This window comes from Pseudoliparis swirei, chromosome 5 (genome assembly GCF_029220125.1).
Source record: "Pseudoliparis swirei isolate HS2019 ecotype Mariana Trench chromosome 5, NWPU_hadal_v1, whole genome shotgun sequence".
NCBI lineage: Eukaryota > Metazoa > Chordata > Actinopteri > Perciformes > Liparidae > Pseudoliparis > Pseudoliparis swirei.
In genome coordinates, this window is record NC_079392.1 from 26,773,504 (window position 1) to 26,793,152 (window position 19,649).

The window sequence follows — 19,649 nt, forward strand, 5'->3', positions numbered from 1 at the left end:
TAAATAACTTTCCCTCACTGACATGTTGAATAATGCCGTGAAACAGGGAGCTTCAGCCGAGCTTCAGCCGGGCGGGTCTGGAGGCTGAAGACGCAGCTTCCTCCTCGGCAGCCGTCGCCTGTTTCTCTGAGAAAAGAAAAACTTCCATTCTCTGGTTTCTATGGAAACTCCACACGGGAGGTTCTCTATTTTTTGGGGTGCTATTTATGGGTCTCAGTGCCGTGAATCTTATGGAAGGGAATTTTTTTTCCATATTCTGCTAAGAGTGCAACGGTGTAATGAAGTTAGTGAGCCGTCACCTTCAACAACAGTGGGACGTTTTGGGAAATACACCTTTATTAGGGATGCATTAAATAGAAAGAAAGCATGTTGAGTATGACGAAACATTCACCAAGCGACGCAATTCTCTCTCCTGACCACCAGGGGGCGACTCCTCTGGTTGTATAGAAGTCTATTCTTCATGTGTTAAAGCTGCATTCTCTCAAAATTGGGTATTTCCAATTTGGTAAATTGTGAGTCAGGGACATTTTTTGCCAGACGGTCCATGATGTTGTTGTGTTTTGTTGTTTTTGTCAGAGCACTCTCCAGAATTCAATAAACGGGTTCAACAAGCAGCAGAAATCTTGAATCATTAAAATCTGGGCGCCGCCGGCGGAGTGGAAATCATTTATCTCCTCGCCTGCATTTGTCAGGAGGGAAAGAGGCAATAAAGCATTCGGGCTTTTTACCCTATTTGCCCGACAGCCTCTCTTGTGCTGGTGTTTGTTTCTCTCACTGAGGAGCGAAGGAGGCCCTGCACATTAGTCTGCAGGCACGAAAAGAAAGAAAAACCCGCTCCCGAGCCGTCTGGAGCCCAGATGGGAGCTCGGATCACAAGTGAAGGAGAACAGGAAGTTTCCCAAAGCCCTCCGAAGAAAACTCTCCTTCCGTTTCTCTCCAACGCTCCAAAGGCCTCAGAACCGGTCCAGTCTCTAGTACGGAGGAGTCCGTGAAGCCATCCTGCATCATCAAGACCCTCGAGGGGTTAATCACATCCACTGTAAGGCTTCCACACTTTAATCTGACTTGTCACACACACTTAATATAAAAGACTTTTAAAGAAGCCGCGATAAAAAGCCGGAAAGATTAATGCATCGCTTCCTGAACAGATTTCACGATCGGCGAATGGATTTATTCGTAGTTTGTCGGCAGCGTAGCGGTATGAGCGTCGGGCCCTGAACTCCTCGCCTTCCTTTTCCAGTTCCGGATTCTGGAGCTCGAGTTTTGCCAGTTTCTGTCGGCTGCAGCCGGGTTGGTTTAGCTCCGTTAGCCGGCTTCAAACCGTTAGCTGGTTTATCTCCTTTAACCAGTTTAGCTCCGTTAGCCGGCTTCAATCCGTTAGCCGGATTCAACCCAGCTCAATGCGCCACATCGTCAAGTCGGGTAATATCTCAGGAGAATTACAGAATCAGAAATGTTCCGATCTTTTATTTATTATCAACAATACGGCGGTATTAAGATTAATAAACAAAAAGCTGTTTCCTGCATTTTCTTTGTTTTCCCTATTCAAGCGTAAATGCACCGCGACCCGTTCTCACGTTGCGGTCATTCGCCCCGAAGGAGACAATGGCGTCTGCTCCTCTGGGCGCCAGTTTAAAAGCACAGCTTAGGGGGCTAACGGCTCGCTGACCCCCCGGCAGCCTACAGGGTTACTGCCGGTGGCTGACCACGGGGCTGCAGCCCCGCGGGCTCATGGGTAATCTGGGCGCTGAACGACGATCAAAGCCGAGGGGGAAGTGGAGGGGGAGGGGGTCTCCTTTCATTTTACCTGGCCGGCCTGAGAGGGGGGGGGGGGGGGGCCTGGGATCTGCCGCCTGCCTGTCGGACTAAAACACCCCAAAGCGGCGCTCCACCGTTTCAGAAGGTAAAGATGGAGGGGTTGCTTGATTTGAGAGGTATTTAATAACCATTTAAATTCGATCAGCTGATCAACGGTAATCTTTTTTTTTAAATGTCTGAGCTTTTATTTTGGCGAGAACCTTGAATAAATCCAGTTGATGTTTTACAACATAAAATAAACATCGGAGGGATTTAACTACTAATGCCAAAGCAAGCATTTAAATAAATATATTTTCAAAATAAAATTCTGACCACGACAGAAGGCATCATGTAGGATTTGTTCCGGCGCTCCTCGACCCGGAGGCAGTGAGCCGACAGGAAGCTGCAGAGCGAGGCCCGAGCTGAATGCCGAGCGCCGCTCTCATGACGGCGCGCTGTGTGTCCTTTTTGTTCGCGGTCGTCTTTCAGGCCGAGCCACCTGCTCCGAGCCGACGGGGGGAACCCGGCCATCTCCTCGCCGCTCCGCTGCCCGGCGGCGCGCGTGAAGCCCGAAGGAGCGTCGGCTCTGCACGCGGCGGCCGAGCGGAGTCTGGTATCGACACGCCGGTGGCTGAAGAGCCGAGGCTCAAACACGCCGTCTGTCCTCCGGCTGGAGGCTCTCCTCTCGTTGGATACACAAATAAAAGACCCCCAAAAGAGAGGTGGGGGTCCACAGGGCCGGATGTGATGTCAAATCCAACAACCAAAAGGGCCACGCTCCTCAGAGAGAAGAATACAATAGAAGTCGCCACGAGGACCCGAATAAGAAAAAGCCGTCCAGGTCGTGCCTCCTCAAAAGCAACAACCCCCCCCCCCTTCAAGTGACCGTAAAAGGCGTAATGCAGGTGCACCAGCAGGTCAAGACCCCGAGGTCAGCGGCGCCCCGGTGAACGCCTCCAGGTGGTCCAGCGTTAGTCGAGGGTCACGTGATCGGGGCGTGACCAATCAGGGACGGGCGAGGCGTGGTGAACGGTGTGTGTGTGTTTCTTTAACGACAAGAGCGAGAGAAACAGAACCCGTGTGTGTGTGTGTGTGTGTGTGTGTGCGTGCGTCTCCGTCTTTACTTTAACACACATTCTGACAAGCAGACAATCTGCTGCAACAAAGAAACCCCACGTTGCTGTGGTTACCGAGCCCACGGCCGTACCATTAAAACTACTGGAGGGGGGGGGGGATGCCTGAGCCTCTAAAACTAAATCAGGATGTACACACACACACATACACATACACACACACATAGAGACACACAGACACACACACACACACTTTTCTGCTGACATTTAAACTCACGGGTCCGTTTGTGTACCGACTAACACGCCTGAGTTGTTTTGTGGGTGTGCGTGGTTTAAACTGGTGTGTGTGTGTGTGTGTGTGTGACTCATTAGAACCAACACTAACCCCTCGGTGTGGTTATGTAATAACAATTTGGGCTCAAAGTGCATTCTATCTCTAATCGTGTGTGTGTGTGTGGGGGGGGGGGGGACTACGAGTTCAATTCAATAATTAATCACGCGGAGCGACGAGAACGCAGCGCTCAACATTACAAGATCAGAGAAATTTAAAATAAAACAAAAAATTCATCTGCAATTATTTTGATGAATACAAATCAAGAATTATGCCAAATTTGTCCCATGTTGAAAAAGAAAAAGTCTAAAAAATATATTTCAGATAATTTATTCTAACATTTATATATAGATTAAATTACTAATCGATTAATCAACAAATATTGGCAGAATAACTGATATTAAAGTTGCCGTAGTGTTTAAAGATTAACATTTATACGAGATATTGGGATTATTATTGGGGATTATCTTGATAAAATAATTTAGAAACAAGAAGAAGAAGAAGAAGAACTTCTGGCTCGCTGCCAGACGTGAGGGACGTGGCGCCCGATGGCGTCCGAGCGCCACGTCGTCCGCCTCACTCACGGCGCCGAAAACACGACGTGAATGTTGCGCAATGTTCGAGGGGAGAAAGCTGATTGTAGTGAATAAAATAAACCTGAAGAAAGATGACCTGCAACTCCTCACGGCATTCCTCTCTCTCACACTCACACACCTATATACACAAACACACACACACACACACCTACACACACACACACACACCTGGGGGAGGGTTAAAGGAGACGGAGCAAAACAAGTCAACTCCTTTATCTGTGTGTAGAATCTGGACAAAGCCGTGCACACACACACACACACACACACACACACACACAGACACAGACACACACAGACACACACACACAGACACACACCTTCACGTCGCCCTTCAGCGAGGAGGCTGCATCTCGGTCACGTGATCGGCTCTTTTGAACTCCTCCTCTCGTGTTATGTAAACTGAGGAGGAGGAGGAGGAGCAGGAGGAGGAGCAGGACGCTCCTTTCCCCCAAAAACATGGTTAGAAGAAAAAAACAGCGAGGAATGCAGACGGCGCGACAGACCGCAGACGAGTTCATGCTGCCGCCCCCCCCCCCCCCCACACACACACACACACCACTACACCTTCCTCCTGCCCCAGTGCATGATGGGAAGGGCCCGCTCCACTGTGAGCGTGTAGTGACGAGATGGGAGAGCTTTATGTTCCCCTAAGTGTGAAGTCATTACCTTCCTGTTTCTGGGCTCTGGCGCTAATAACAGAGCAGAGGACGCCATGTTGTTATCCGGTTTTAACGGATTTCAAATGTTCTTTAAATTAACTCAAATCCCTGCATGTGTGTGTCAAACAAGCTCCTCCCCCTCCTCCCGGCCGGTACACATCGGTGGCGTCTCTCAAGCCTTCGTGACGACGCGTCTGAACCCGGGAGCCACGAGGCGTGAAGACCCGAGTCGCACTCGCCCGTCTTCTCGATTCCTCTCGCTTCATCTCGTTTGCTCGCCCCCTGGTGGCGAGGAGGACTCTTCGGCGTGTTCCTGACATTAAAGCCTCCTTGAGGATCAGCTTTAGCAGCTTCAGTCTGGAGCTCCGCTCCGGTCACTGAGTCTTCCTTACAATCCGCCACCGGAGGAAAAACTTACGCTTATGAAAAAGAAACAATCTGTATCAGAGAGCGTTAGATAACAAGAAACCCCAGAGAGCGGGGAGCCGAGGCCCTGACTAATGAACGCTAATCTCATTAGACCGCCAACGGGCTGCAGGATTTAGACGGCAAGGAGCGAGGAGGAGAGGAGGAAAGGAGGAGGGGAGGAGAGGAGGAGCACGGCTCGAGTCTCATGAGAGGAGCGTTACAGGTGGATCCAGACGGGAGCATCAGGAGCTCCGTGGGAACAAACAGAGGTCGAAAAGTTTGATCGCCTCGAGAGAGCAAAGAGGAAACAGACCCAAGTCTCTGGAGGAGGAGGAGGAGGAGGAGGAGGAGGATTCTCGTGGAAAAGCATGTGGGTGTGAGGACGGGGCTCTGGGAGAGAGAGAGAGGTCGAGAGGCCCTCGACGACATGATGTCATCAAAGAGGGCCGGCGTGACTCATCGACCTCAGATGAGAAGGAGGTGCCCAGGAATGTTGATGAGACGCTCGCCGTGAGGAGCGTCAACACATTCCTCCTCCTCCTCGAAGAAGAGAAGATGTTGTGGAAATAAGTCAAATGAGACCTGAACTTAGTTTAGAGGCTTCGCTTCCACTTCCTAGGTAAGAAAAGATGTAATAGATGAAAAGTAACGGCAGGTGGAGGTGAGGGGGGGGGGGGGGGGATGAGAGGATGAGAGGATGAGGGGATGAGAGGATGAGAGGGGTCATCAAACATTAAGAGGCCTATAGAAGAGAAAGAGAGAGACACACACAGTCGTGCATTAAGGCTTATAACACACATTATGTGATATTTTAGAGTTATACATTCACCCTGAACTGTGGCTGATGCACAACGTCATGAAAAGTTCACAGAAATCATTAAATATATATTATATTTATATATATATATATATATATATATATAGTTATTTTTTTAAAGCTCATGTTCCGGTTCAACGGATAACTGAAGGTATCCGCAGAGCGCTCTCTCCCTCTAATTCCTCGTCGGCTCTGACCCCCGACTGCCGTGACTCCTGACCTCTGACCCCTGACCTCTGACCTCCAGACAGCTTCTGGCTCTCTCTCCTCTCTCAAAGCGCGTGAACGACATCCCGAGTGAGACGAGTCAGAGGAAGACAAAACATCCGCGTGAGAGGAGAGCGCCGCCGAGGTGAGTCATCGCGACAGGAGGAGGAGGAGGGGTCAAAGGTCAGGAGGAGGAGGGGTCAAAGATCACCCCCCAAGCATTTGTCCCTTTTGGTCCTCGACACCTTCGACTCACCGGGTGGGAACAAACCCCCAAAAAAACCTTCTAGAGAAGAGAGAAGAGACTTGATGGAGGTGAAGACGGTAAAGCTCAGGGAGCAGAGCCTCCACCTGGTGACGGAGCAGCAGGTGACTCAGAGTTAAAGTTGTAGAACGAGAGTTATAGAGAAAATAAAATAATAAAAGTGGGACTGAGGGTGTGACCCGGGGGGTTGGGTGGGGGGGGGAGGGGCCGTGGAGCACTCAGTCCCCACGGAGTGAACTGGCCTGAGATCAGATCAGAGCAGTAATCAGCGAGGGCTTTGATGTCGGCCTTTCATGTTCTGAAGAACGCTACACCTGCACACGTCATGTGACCGAGGTGGAGCTCCTCTATAGACATGAGGTCATGTGACGTGGTGGAGCTCCTCTATAGACATGAGGTCATGTGACGTGGTGGAGCTCCTCTATAGACATGAGGTCATGTGACTTGGTGGAGCTCCTCTGTAGACATGAGGTCATGTGACGTGGTGGAGCTCCTCTGTAGACATGAGGTCATGTGACGTGGTGGAGCTCCTCTGTAGACATGAGGTCATGTGACTTGGTGGAGCTCCTCTATAGACATGAGGTCATGTGACGTGGTGGAGCTCCTCTATAGACATGAGGTCATGTGACGTGGTGGAGCTCCTCTATAGACATGAGGTCATGTGACGTGGTGGAGCTCCTCTATAGACATGAGGTCATGTGACTTGGTGGAGCTCCTCTATAACATGAGGTCATGTGACGTGGTGGAGCTCCTCTGTAGACATGAGGTCATGTGACTTGGTGGAGCTCCTCTGTAGACATGAGGTCATGTGACTTGGTGGAGCTCCTCTATAGACATGAGGTCATGTGACGTGGTGGAGCTCCTCTGTAGACATGAGGTCATGTGACTTGGTGGAGCTCCTCTATAGACATGAGGTCATGTGACGTGGTGGAGCTCCTCTATAGACATGAGGTCATGTGACGTGGTGGAGCTCCTCTATAGACATGAGGTCATGTGACTTGGTGGAGCTCCTCTGTAGACATGAGGTCATGTGACGTGGTGGAGCTCCTCTATAGACATGAGGTCATGTGACTTGGTGGAGCTCCTCTGTAGACATGAGGTCATGTGACTTGGTGGAGCTTCTCTATAGACATGAGGTCATGTGACGTGGTGGAGCTCCTCTATAGACATGAGGTCATGTGACGTGGTGGAGCTCCTCTGTAGACATGAGGTCATGTGACTTGGTGGAGCTCCTCTATAACATGAGGTCATGTGACGTGGTGGAGCTCCTCTGTAGACATGAGGTCATGTGACTTGGTGGAGCTCCTCTGTAGACATGAGGTCATGTGACTTGGTGGAGCTCCTCTATAGACATGAGGTCATGTGACGTGGTGGAGCTCCTCTGTAGACATGAGGTCATGTGACTTGGTGGAGCTCCTCTATAGACATGAGGTCATGTGACGTGGTGGAGCTCCTCTATAGACATGAGGTCATGTGACGTGGTGGAGCTCCTCTATAGACATGAGGTCATGTGACTTGGTGGAGCTCCTCTGTAGACATGAGGTCATGTGACGTGGTGGAGCTCCTCTATAGACATGAGGTCATGTGACTTGGTGGAGCTCCTCTGTAGACATGAGGTCATGTGACTTGGTGGAGCTCCTCTATAGACATGAGGTCATGTGACGTGGTGGAGCTCCTCTATAGACATGAGGTCATGTGACGTGGTGGAGCTCCTCTGTAGACATGAGGTCATGTGACTTGGTGGAGCTCCTCTATAGACATGAGGTCATGTGACGTGGTGGAGCTCCTCTATAGACATGAGGTCATGTGACTTGGTGGAGCTCCTCTATAGACATGAGGTCATGTGACTTGGTGGAGTTCCTCTATAGACATGAGGTCATGTGACGTGGTGGAGCTCCTCTATAGACATGAGGTCATGTGACTTGGTGGAGCTCCTCTATAGACATGAGGTCATGTGACGTGGTGGAGTTCCTCTGTAGACATGAGGTCATGTGACGTGGTGGAGCTCCTCTGTAGACATGAGGTCATGTGACTTGGTGGAGCTCCTCTATAGACATGAGGTCATGTGACGTGGTGGAGCTCCTCTATAGACATGAGGTCATGTGACGTGGTGGAGCTCCTCTGTAGACATGAGGTCATGTGACGTGGTGGAGCTCCTCTGTAGACATGAGGTCATGTGACGTGGTGGAGCTCCTCTGTAGACATGAGGTCATGTGACGTGGTGGAGCTCCTCTATAGACATGAGGTCATGTGACTTGGTGGAGCTCCTCTGTAGACATGAGGTCATGTGACGTGGTGGAGCTCCTCTATAGACATGAGGTCATGTGACGTGGTGGAGCTCCTCTATAGACATGAGGTCATGTGACGTGGTGGAGCTCCTCTATAGACATGAGGTCATGTGACTTGGTGGAGCTCCTCTATAGACATGAGGTCATGTGACTTGGTGGAGCTCCTCTGTAGACATGAGGTCATGTGACGTGGTGGAGCTCCTCTGTAGACATGAGGTCATGTGACGTGGTGGAGCTCCTCTGTAGACATGAGGTCATGTGACGTGGTGGAGCTCCTCTGTAGACATGAGGTCATGTGACGTGGTGGAGCTCCTCTGTAGACATGAGGTCATGTGACGTGGTGGAGCTCCTCTATAGACATGAGGTCATGTGACTTGGTGGAGCTCCTCTGTAGACATGAGGTCATGTGACGTGGTGGAGCTCCTCTGTAGACATGAGGTCATGTGACGTGGTGGAGCTCCTCTATAGACATGAGGTCATGTGACTTGGTGGAGCTCCTCTGTAGACATGAGGTCATGTGACGTGGTGGAGCTCCTCTGTAGACATGAGGTCATGTGACGTGGTGGAGCTCCTCTGTAGACATGAGGTCATGTGACGTGGTGGAGCTCCTCTATAGACATGAGGTCATGTGACTTGGTGGAGCTCCTCTGTAGACATGAGGTCATGTGACGTGGTGGAGCTCCTCTGTAGACATGAGGTCATGTGACGTGGTGGAGCTCCTCTATAGACATGAGGTCATGTGACGTGGTGGAGCTCCTCTGTAGACATGAGGTCATGTGACGTGGTGGAGCTCCTCTGTAGACATGAGGTCATGTGACGTGGTGGAGCTCCTCTGTAGACATGAGGTCATGTGACGTGGTGGAGCTCCTCTATAGACATGAGGTCATGTGACTTGGTGGAGCTCCTCTGTAGACATGAGGTCATGTGACGTGGTGGAGCTCCTCTGTAGACATGAGGTCATGTGACGTGGTGGAGCTCCTCTGTAGACATGAGGTCATGTGACGTGGTGGAGCTCCTCTATAGACATGAGGTCATGTGACTTGGTGGAGCTCCTCTGTAGACATGAGGTCATGTGACGTGGTGGAGCTCCTCTGTAGACATGAGGTCATGTGACGTGGTGGAGCTCCTCTGTAGACATGAGGTCATGTGACGTGGTGGAGCTCCTCTATAGACATGAGGTCATGTGACTTGGTGGAGCTCCTCTGTAGACATGAGGTCATGTGACGTGGTGGAGCTCCTCTGTAGACATGAGGTCATGTGACGTGGTGGAGCTCCTCTGTAGACATGAGGTCATGTGACTTGGTGGAGCTCCTCTGTAGACATGAGGTCATGTGACGTGGTGGAGCTCCTCTGTAGACATGAGGTCATGTGACGTGGTGGAGCTCCTCTATAGACATGAGGTCATGTGACGTGGTGGAGCTCCTCTGTAGACATGAGGTCATGTGACGTGGTGGAGCTCCTCTGTAGACATGAGGTCATGTGACGTGGTGGAGCTCCTCTGTAGACATGAGGTCATGTGACGTGGTGGAGCTCCTCTGTAGACTAACAGAGATGAAATAATGTGGTTGTTTCAGGTGCCCCCCCCCCTCCCCCCTCAAGGGAAATTCCATGGTGAGCTCCGCCCCTCTGCAGCGATCCGGTGGCGGTCGAGGCCTCTGATCGCCCTCTGATCTTCGTACCTGTGGGCGACGCCAGACACACGGCCGCGCTTTGACATTCCAGCTTCTCCACAAGAACCGCAAGAACTCAACATTAAATGCGGATGTCTCTGATGTCTCTGATGTCCTCAGACACCCCGACACCCCCGGTCCCGATTTCACCCGACAAACGAGGTCTGTCCTCTGGAGTGACCTTTGACCTTCCGGCCACTGTGCACATCTTTGTCTTTACATACTTCCACATAAAGTTCACCGCCGTCGCTTCATAACGTTTGAAGCGCAGCGCGATAACCCGTCCACGCCAAACGCCTCGGAGGGAAAGCGGCGCCGTGGCACACGGGTGTGATGCTGGAGCGTTTACGAGTAACGAACAGCAGCTCTAAGACAGTGTTGACTTTCCCACAGAGGAGGGTCAACAACAAAAACAGAGCCGCTTTAGAGAGGTAAACGACATGAAAACTGCACCAAAACAACAAAAACAACCACGACATCTGTTCGCCGCTCGCTTTTCATCGTGTTTCCACATAAACATGAAGACAAAACCACAGAAATCAGCCCTCAATTCACATGAAGAGCTCTCTCTCTCTCTCTCCATCCCCCTCCCTCTCCCTTTCTCCATCCCCCTCCCTCTCTCTCCCTCCCTCCCTCCCTCTCTCCATCCCCCTCCCTCTCCCTCTCTCTCTCCCTCCCTCTCTCCATCCCTCTCTCTCTCCCTCCTTCCCTCTCTCTCTCCCTCCCTCTCCCTCCCTCTCTCTCTCTCCCTCTCCCTCTCTCCATCCCTCCTCCTCCCTCCTCCCTCCTCCCTCCCTCCCTCCTCCTCTCTCCCCCCCTCCTCCCTCCTCTCCTCTCTCCTCCTCCTCCTCCCTCTCCTCCTCCTCCCTCCCTCCCTCCTCTCCTCTCCTCCCTCCTCTCTCCCTCTCCTCCCCTCCTCTCTCCTCCCTCCCTCCTCTCTCTCTCCCTCCCTCTCCTCTCCTCCTCCTCTCCTCCTCTCCCTCCTCCCTCCCTCCCTCCTCCTCTCCCCTCTCTCTCCTCCTCTCTCTCCCTCCTCCTCCCTCCTCTCTCTCCTCCCTCCCTCCTCTCTCTCTCTCCTCCCTCTCTCTCCTCTCCTCCTCCCTCTCCCCCTCCCTCTCTCTCCCTCTCTCCCTCCCTCTCTCTCTCCATCCCCCTCCCTCCCTCTCTCTCCCCCTCCCTCCCTCTCTCCCTCTCCCTCTCTCTCTCTCTCCAATAACATTTGCATTTCACAATTTCCATCTGCTCCCACTACACTTTACAGCCGCTCTCAGAAGTGCAGATTAGAACCCGCCGTCAGTCACGCCTCTCACGGAGGCCACGCACGCCGCCGGCCACAAGAGAACCGAGAACCCGGCGTCTCGCCCGCTGCACTACCCTCCTCGCCACCAGGGGGCGATCACACCAGACGACGAGCGCAACTCGGAGAGATGAACCCAGCCTGAAGGTGCAACCACTAACTCCATAAACAACCTCACTGAAGACTCAGGAACTACTTATTCCCTTTAAACAAGGAAACAACGTATTAAATGTTAGAAAGAAACAAAAAGGTTGAATATCCTGTAGAATATTTCATTTGAGATGTTTCTTTCATCAGAGGATATTCGTGAGTAAACGACGCTCAGCGGTTACGTCGCCTCCTGGCGCCGGTGAGGATGAGCTCATCTCTCCAGGCGCCACACGGAGACATTATTTGGCCCTGAAGCGTGAACTAATCTCAAATCGCTCGCCATTAGCGCCACCGCCGCGCCGCCGCCTGGCGTCGGGACGGCCGTGATAAACGCGGTTAATCCGCTGCAGAGATTAGAGGCGACTAATCCACAGAAACCCAAACAAAGGTAGAACCGCTGGTGATGCGTGTGTACTGACCCGCACGAGGGCGCTCTTAGCCTGAGCTCTCTGAGGCTGTGGCCCCGGGGCGCCCGGCTCCCTGCCGCCGCGCTCCGGCCACGCTCTGGCCGCGGCCGCCCCGGCGGTGCCGTTGGCGCAGACCCCCGGGCCTCCGGGCGGTCCGGCCCTGCGGGGCCTCTGCTTGATGCCGTCCAGGAGGCGCACCAGGAGGATGTTGCTGGGCAGCTCGTCCACGCCGCACTCCACCAGCGTGCGGCACTCGGGGCAGCGCAGCTCGCCGCGGGAGCCCAGGATGCCCTGCAGGCAGCGGCGGCAGAAGGTGTGCTGGCACGGCAGCACCTTGGCCGTGGCGTCCAGCCGCTCCAGGCACACGGGGCACTCCAGCAGGTCCAGCAGCACCGACTCGTCCATCGTCTCGCCTCCTACTTCAGCAGGAGGGGCATGGCGCCGACGGGGGGGGGGGGGGGTAGCGTTAGTGAAGCAGGACCAGCACGCCGTCACGTCACTCCCATGCCTCCGCTGTTGCCATGGCGACCGCTGAAACAACAAACAAGACAAGGTTGTCGGCTCGTGGGCTGACGTTTTAACACCTTGAGTTCAGCATTTTGGTGGTTGCCATGGTGATACCGTGACAGGGAAACACTCTGAAAGGGTTAAACAGCACTCTGGCGTCGACCTGTCAATCACCTTGTAGCCCCGCCCCCAAATACCTGCTTTATGCTTCTAGAGTCAACCAGACCATAAACTCATGTTTACAATGTTTACTGAGGGAATACATCAAGAGAAGTAGAGTCACTATAGAGACTTCTATACAACCAGAGGAGCCCCCTGGTGGTCAGGAGAGAGAATGCAGTGTGTTTGTTTAGATCTTTGCACTTTTGTTTTGTTAATTTTATATTGTAACAAATGATTGTATATATTGTGCATTTTTTTATATTGCTTTACCTGTGTATATAAATGAGATGTCCCCCTGCATCTATCTATATCATTTTAAAAAGGGGCAATTTCCTCTAATAAGCGTTTTTAAATATTAAATTGGTGTTAATCAAATTTACCAGCAGCCGACAAACGTCTGTTTTCTGAACTGGATATTTATTTTCCGTGATGTTTTCTTGTAACATAACCATCTTACTATATTTCACATATGGCTGAAATGTGTTTCGGGAGCAGAGGAAACATCACACCTCCAGCTGGAGGACTCCATCACTCCATCACAGAAGAGAGGAAACATCACACCTCCAGCTGGAGGACTCCATCACTCCATCACAGAAGAGAGGAAACATCACACCTCCAGCTGGAGGACTCCATCACTCCATCACAGAAGAGAGGAAACATCACACCTCCAGCTGGAGCAGGGGTCCCCAAACCCCGGGCCGCGGCCCGGTACCAACCAAGCCGCGGAAAAAAAGTGAATAAATAAAGTTTTAAATTATTTATTTTTTAATCAGTCGGAAAAATATTTTATTTTGAAAAAGGACCGGATCCACCCGTGTGTCGGTCTGAGCCGCGTTCAGGAGTCTTAAAGTTCGGGTTTATCGCTGCAGGCGAGTCTCACGCGCCGAACCCTCTGCTGGCGGCACATTTCAGTGACAAAGAATCTTAAAACATATTCAACCTGCTCAATGAATTCTGTCACTTCAGGGAAATGACAACTGGTTTCAAGTTGGCCGATAAAGTCGCTGCTGCAGGGCGAGTGAACAGCGGAACATTCTACATGTTTCAGACGTTGACCGGGTGGAAGAGGCTTTTCAAAGAGTTTGAGCGGTACTCCAACCACAAAAGACCCGACTGCAACAGAATAGACCTGCAACCCATTTGTAAACAAACCCACCCGGTGAATCGAGCCCGTCCGAGCTAGAACAAAATGTGCTGGAGATGCAAATGACGGTGGCCTTAAGGGACATTTCACACAACAACTCTGCCTGTTCTAATGACAGCGACCAGAACTCGGTGAGGAGCAGCGGAACAATCACACGTCTGTGTCGCCGTCTCCATTAGCGGCTCGTTGCAGGTAAACAAGCACGGCTCACACGAATTGTAGTTTTGGCACTTTATGCCCTTCGTATAATTGTATTACGTAATTTATATTGCCGGTCCGTGAAAATTATTTCTGACACGTAACCGGTCCGTGGCTCAAAAAAGGTTGGGGACCACTGAGCTGGAGGACTCCATCACTCCATCACAGAAGAGAGGAAACATCACACCTCCAGCTGGAGGACTCCATCACAGAAGAGCAACTCCTGCCTCATCAGGAGGCTACAGGCACCATGTGATGAACCCAAACTTAGAAAACTGGGATCACCACCATCACCATCACCACCATCACCATCATCTTCATCATCACAACAAAATAAAACAGAGGGACTGAGATCTGTCTTTCAAGATTGAAAACATGACGAGGAATGTATCAACAAATCAACCCCCTTTGTTTGGGGATATTATATATATATATATATATATATATCAAGAGGGAGAGGCACAGAGAGAGAGAGAAAGGTAGTCAGGAAGATGAATCAGTATTAAACATACTGTACAGGTAAGCAATAAAATACATTTTAAAAATGCCCAATATATTTTTTTTTAAATAGAAGGAAGTTTCAGGAAAATGCAAAATATATAAAAAGATAGAATGTATTAAAAAGTAATAAATTAAAACAGCTTGTTGTAATACTATACTTATATCATAAACACACTTCTTCGTGTGTACAGCAAGAAAAAAAAACACAAAAGTGTACTTTTTTTGTTTTTCTGACGGTAAAACTCGTTTTTTTTATAATATCGCGAGATATTAAAAAAAACAGCAAATTAAAGTTCGCTCGCGACGCCGAGACCTTGCGTCCGATCGTGAAAATTATAAGTTTTTTTTTTTTTACATCATTCGGCAGTTTTTCTCTCAGACAAAAACTAAAATATTAAACATCTTACCTTCTTTTTTTTAAATATAAAAACACGACTCCCCCTTTTTTTTTTTTTTTTTGCTTTCTTGCTCACAAGCCGCAGCAGCCGAGTACTGAGAAGTATTCACCGGGTAAATACTGCGGGGTACTCTCTGGACCGTGTACTACGCCGTGTACTACGCCGTGTACTACGCCGTGTACTACGCCGTGGTACTCGGGTTCTTCTTCAGCTACTCCGGGGGAACCGAACACGAAGAGGAACCGGACCAGACGACGGAGCTCGGACCGCAGCGAGCAGCGCCATGTTGGCAGACTGTCGGCTGCTTGTGTGCTGCGCGAGACGGGGGGCTGGGGGCGGGGCCACGATGTGGCCTTCAGGGACGGTCGGGAAAAGAGAGAACTGGGATAAAAAACAAGTTGACTCAATAGTTTTACGGATTAATAAAATAACCGAAGAATACCGTAAGAATAGATTTAAATTCATTATAATAATTATTATTATTAGTGGAAATATGTATTTATTTGAACCATTTATTTTATTACAAAAATTTGACTTATTAAAATGAAGACACATTGTAATTTTTACTATTAATAGATTCATTTACACATTTATTTTTTTACTTTATAGTAATAATAGTTATTATTGTTATAATTATTATGTATTTATTGAACTCACTTATCAAAATAAATATAATTATGATGAGAATTATTTATTTTAATTTTAAAAGTTTGACGGATTAATAATAAAAACCTAAAGACATATTACGTCACAAAAACTCAGCGTTAGGCTGTTTTTATGCTACTGGTTGCTATTTGCATGACATTTCAATAAAATAAATAAGTTTATTTCATAAAAAATAGCCAGATTTGCATGTATTTTAATTTTCTTGCTGGATAACATCAACATTTTGCTTCACTTTGACCTCTTTTGTTTCATAATGAATGTTTATTGATTAGCTGGAGGAAACCAACAGCTTCTATAACATTTACATAATCACTAATATATAATTATTCCCTTCCATAAGGACTCTTAAACCCGGAAGCAGATTTCCACTGTAGTGGTCCTGAGTAGTGATATTTCCGAGGCGCACCTGAAGGCGGCGTCCCGGGTTGTCAAACGGGCGTGAACTGAATCGTCTGTAATGATGTGTAAAAAAAAAAGTGGAAAATAACGTGTTTCCCGTGTTGTGTGATGAACTGAGAGCTGATCACATTATTGATTATGGGATGGAAATGCATCATAGAAACTAAATTCATCTCCAAAATATTTATTTTATTTTTTCTGTTGTGTTTCAGAATCAGAATCCGTTTTTATCTCCAGGCAGATTTACTTGCATCGAACATAGAAAACATCAAATGTAATTAAAAAGAAAAGAAAATATTAAAAAAATTACGATACATAAATATAGAATAGAAAATTATAATAACAATGTGAAATAAATACTTGAACAATTATGTACATGTTATCTAGTGTTCCTTTACTAAACGAGCGGTGGGGTGAACAGCGACACCTGGTGGTCACATTGTTTTTAATAGTTTCTATTCTTCAGATGTCAAAGTCACACGTGCACGATGTGGATGTCACGTTACTGTAAGCTTTATTTTATTTTATTAAGCATGAACATTCAAATGTCATGAGTTTAATGTGATATGTGTCTCTTTATAGCATTTATGAAAATGCTGTATCTTTTGTGGTTGTTCTGTCTCTGTAGTTTGTGTCTTTGTGATCATTTTGTGTGTATTTTGTGTGTTTGTGTGAACTCTTTTTGGATCTCTTCGTGTTGACTTTGTGTCTCATTTAAGTTTCTTTTGTCTTTGTGGTAATTTTATGAATTCTTTGGTTGTTTTATTGATTCCTTGTGGACATTCTTGTAGTATTTGTGTCTTTTATGGTTGTTGGTGTCTCTTTGTCGTTTATATAAACTCTTTATGATCGTATAATCTCCTGAATCTTCTCTCAATGGATCCATTATTATAAAGACCGACTCATAGAGCTCTTTACTAGAGACAACAACACAAAACAACACACAACAACACAACACAACAACACAAAACAACAACACAACGCATGTGGAACGGACCTCTGACTCCTGATAACCTGCGACACACAAAACATCTCGAGGGAGACGATGAACATGATTTATCTACACTGCAGTCAGAGGAGGAGGAGGAGGAGGAGGAGGGAGAAGGAGAGGGGAGAGGGAGATAAAGGAGAGGGGAGAGATGAAGGAGAGTATGAAGGATGAAGGAGAGGTGAGGGAGAAGGAGAGAGAGAAGGAGAGAGAGATAAAGGAGAGGGGAGAGATGAAGGAGAGTATGAAGGATGAAGGAGAGATGAGTGATTCAGGAGAGGGTGAGAGATAAAGAGAGAGAAGGAGAGAGAAAGATGAAGGAGAGGGTGAAGGATGAAGGAGAGATGAGTGATTCAGGAGAGGGTGAGAGATAAAGAGAGAGAAGGAGAGAGAAAGATGAAGGAGAGGTGAGGGAGCAATAAAGGAGATTTATGTGGAGGTGGCACTTCTCTATCACACAGCATCCCTCAGGTCGTATCTCCTCCTCCTGTCATGGCCCCCGCCCTCACACACACACACACACACACACACACACACACACAGACACACACAACAGACCTCCATGTCCGTCCTCTTGTGTCTCTTTGTAGTCACATTGTGTGTCTTTGGAGTCACATTGTGTCTCTTTGTAGTCTCATTGTGTGTCTTTAGTCTCATTGTGTCTCTTTGTAGTCACATTGTGTGTCTTTGTAGTCTCATTGTGTCTCTTTGTAGTCTCATTGTGTCTCTTTGTAGTCACATTGTGTCTCTTTGTAGTCTCATTGTGTCTCTTTGTAGTCTCATTGTGTGTCTTTAGTCTCATTGTGTCTCTTTGTAGTCACATTGTGTGTCTTTGGAGTCACATTGTGTCTCTTTGTAGTCTCATTGTGTCTCTTTGTAGTCTCATTGTGTGTCTTTAGTCTCATTGTGTCTCTTTGTAGTCTCATTGTGTGTCTTTAGTCTCATTGTGTCTCTTTGTAGTCACATTGTGTCTCTTTGTAGTCTCATTGTGTGTCTTTAGTCACATTGTGTCTCTTTGTAGTCTCATTGTGTCTCTTTGTAGTCTCATTGTGTGTCTTTAGTCTCATTGTGTCTCTTTGTAGTCACATTGTGTCTCTTTGTAGTCTCATTGTGTCTCTTTGTAGTCACATTGTGTGTCTTTGGAGTCACATTGTGTCTCTTTGTAGTCTCATTGTAGTCTCATTGTGTCTCTTTGTAGTCACATTGTGTCTCTTTGTAGTCTCATTGTGTCTTTAGTCTCATTGTGTCTCTTTGTAGTCTCATTGTGTGTCTTTAGTCTCATTGTGTCTCTTTGGAGTCACATTGTGTCTCTTTGTAGTCACATTGTGTGTCTTTGTAGTCTCATTGTGTCTCTTTGTTGTCACATTGTGTCTCTTTGTAGTCTCAATGTGTCTCTTTGTAGTCACATTGTGTGTCTTTGTAGTCTCATTGTGTCTCTTTGTAGTCTCATTGTGTCTCTTTGTAGTCACATTGTGTCTCTTTGTAGTCTCATTGTGTGTCTTTGTAGTCTCATTGTGTCTCTTTGTAGTCACATTGTGTGTCTTTAGTCACATTGTGTCTCTTTGTAGTCACATTGTGTCTCTTTGTAGTCTCATTGTGTGTCTTTGTAGTCTCATTGTGTCTCTTTGTAGTCACATTGTGTGTCTTTAGTCACATTGTGTCTCTTTGTAGTCACATTGTGTCTCTTTGTAGTCTCATTGTGTCTCTTTGTAGTCACATTGTGTCTTTAGTCTCATTGTGTCTCTTTGTAGTCACATTGTGTCTCTTTGTAGTCTCATTGTGTCTCTTTGTAGTCACATTGTGTGTCTTTAGTCACATTGTGTCTCTTTGTAGTCTCATTGTGTCTCTTTGTAGTCTCATTGTGTCTCTTTGTAGTCACATTGTGTGTCTTTAGTCTCATTGTGTCTCTTTGTAGTCACATTGTGTCTCTTTGTAGTCTCATTGTGTCTCTTTGTAGTCACATTGTGTGTCTTTAGTCACATTGTGTCTCTTTGTAGTCACATTGTGTGTCTTTGTAGTCTCATTGTGTCTCTTTGTAGTCTCATTGTGTCTTTGTAGTCTCATTGTGTCTCTTTGTAGTCACATTGTGTGTCTTTGTAGTCTCGTGTCTTGTTGTCGTTGTGTCTCTTTGTCATCTTTGAAGTCACTTTCCAATTTATGGAGAATTGTTGTATCTCTTTTGGTCGTGTTGTGTCTCCTGGACCTTCACACTTTGTGACTTGTGTGTATTTAATGTTCATTTTATGTCTATTTACCTTTATTTAAAACCTTCACCGTGAGTCAAATACTCGACAGGACGAGCTGGAACACACCGAGCGTTAAGAAGAAGTATTACTGACAGGAAACATGTGAACAGGGACCTGACCACGGTTTGTTCAGAGCTCAACACGCGATGACATCAGAGTCAAGACTCATTTCTCAGAGCGCCTCATGCTCTTATTTTGACGGGACAGTTATCTCCATTCACCTCTTGAATATAACAAAAACATAACACGACAAAGAGACACAAAGAAACTAGAAAAATGCCCACAAATAAATGTAAAGCAACTACAGAGACTCAAAGCCACCACAAAGAGGCAAAAACCAGCTCGAGAGGATCTTCAGATGGGATCCTTCCTTCATCATTCCCCGTCTTCACGCCTCCACTGACTCCATCTTGCGTGGTGACACCAACGTGGTGACACCATTGTGGTGACACCCCGTCAGTACGAGGACACAACG

General features: G+C 48.0%; 1 protein-coding gene across 1 annotated transcript in view; it reads right to left on the reverse strand.

The window, feature by feature from the left end:
• Positions 1 to 14,970, reverse strand: part of sh3rf1 (SH3 domain containing ring finger 1) — a 33,887-nt gene extending 18,917 nt beyond the window's left edge. The window contains exons 1-2 of the mRNA XM_056415133.1: positions 14,885 to 14,970; positions 11,978 to 12,496 (exon numbers count right to left, since the gene is read on the reverse strand). Of these exons, the coding sequence (XP_056271108.1) occupies positions 11,978 to 12,370 (393 nt within the window). The 5' untranslated portion in view covers positions 12,371 to 12,496; positions 14,885 to 14,970. The remainder of the gene's footprint in view (positions 1 to 11,977; positions 12,497 to 14,884) is intronic.
• Between the last annotated feature and the right edge of the window lie 4,679 nt (positions 14,971 to 19,649).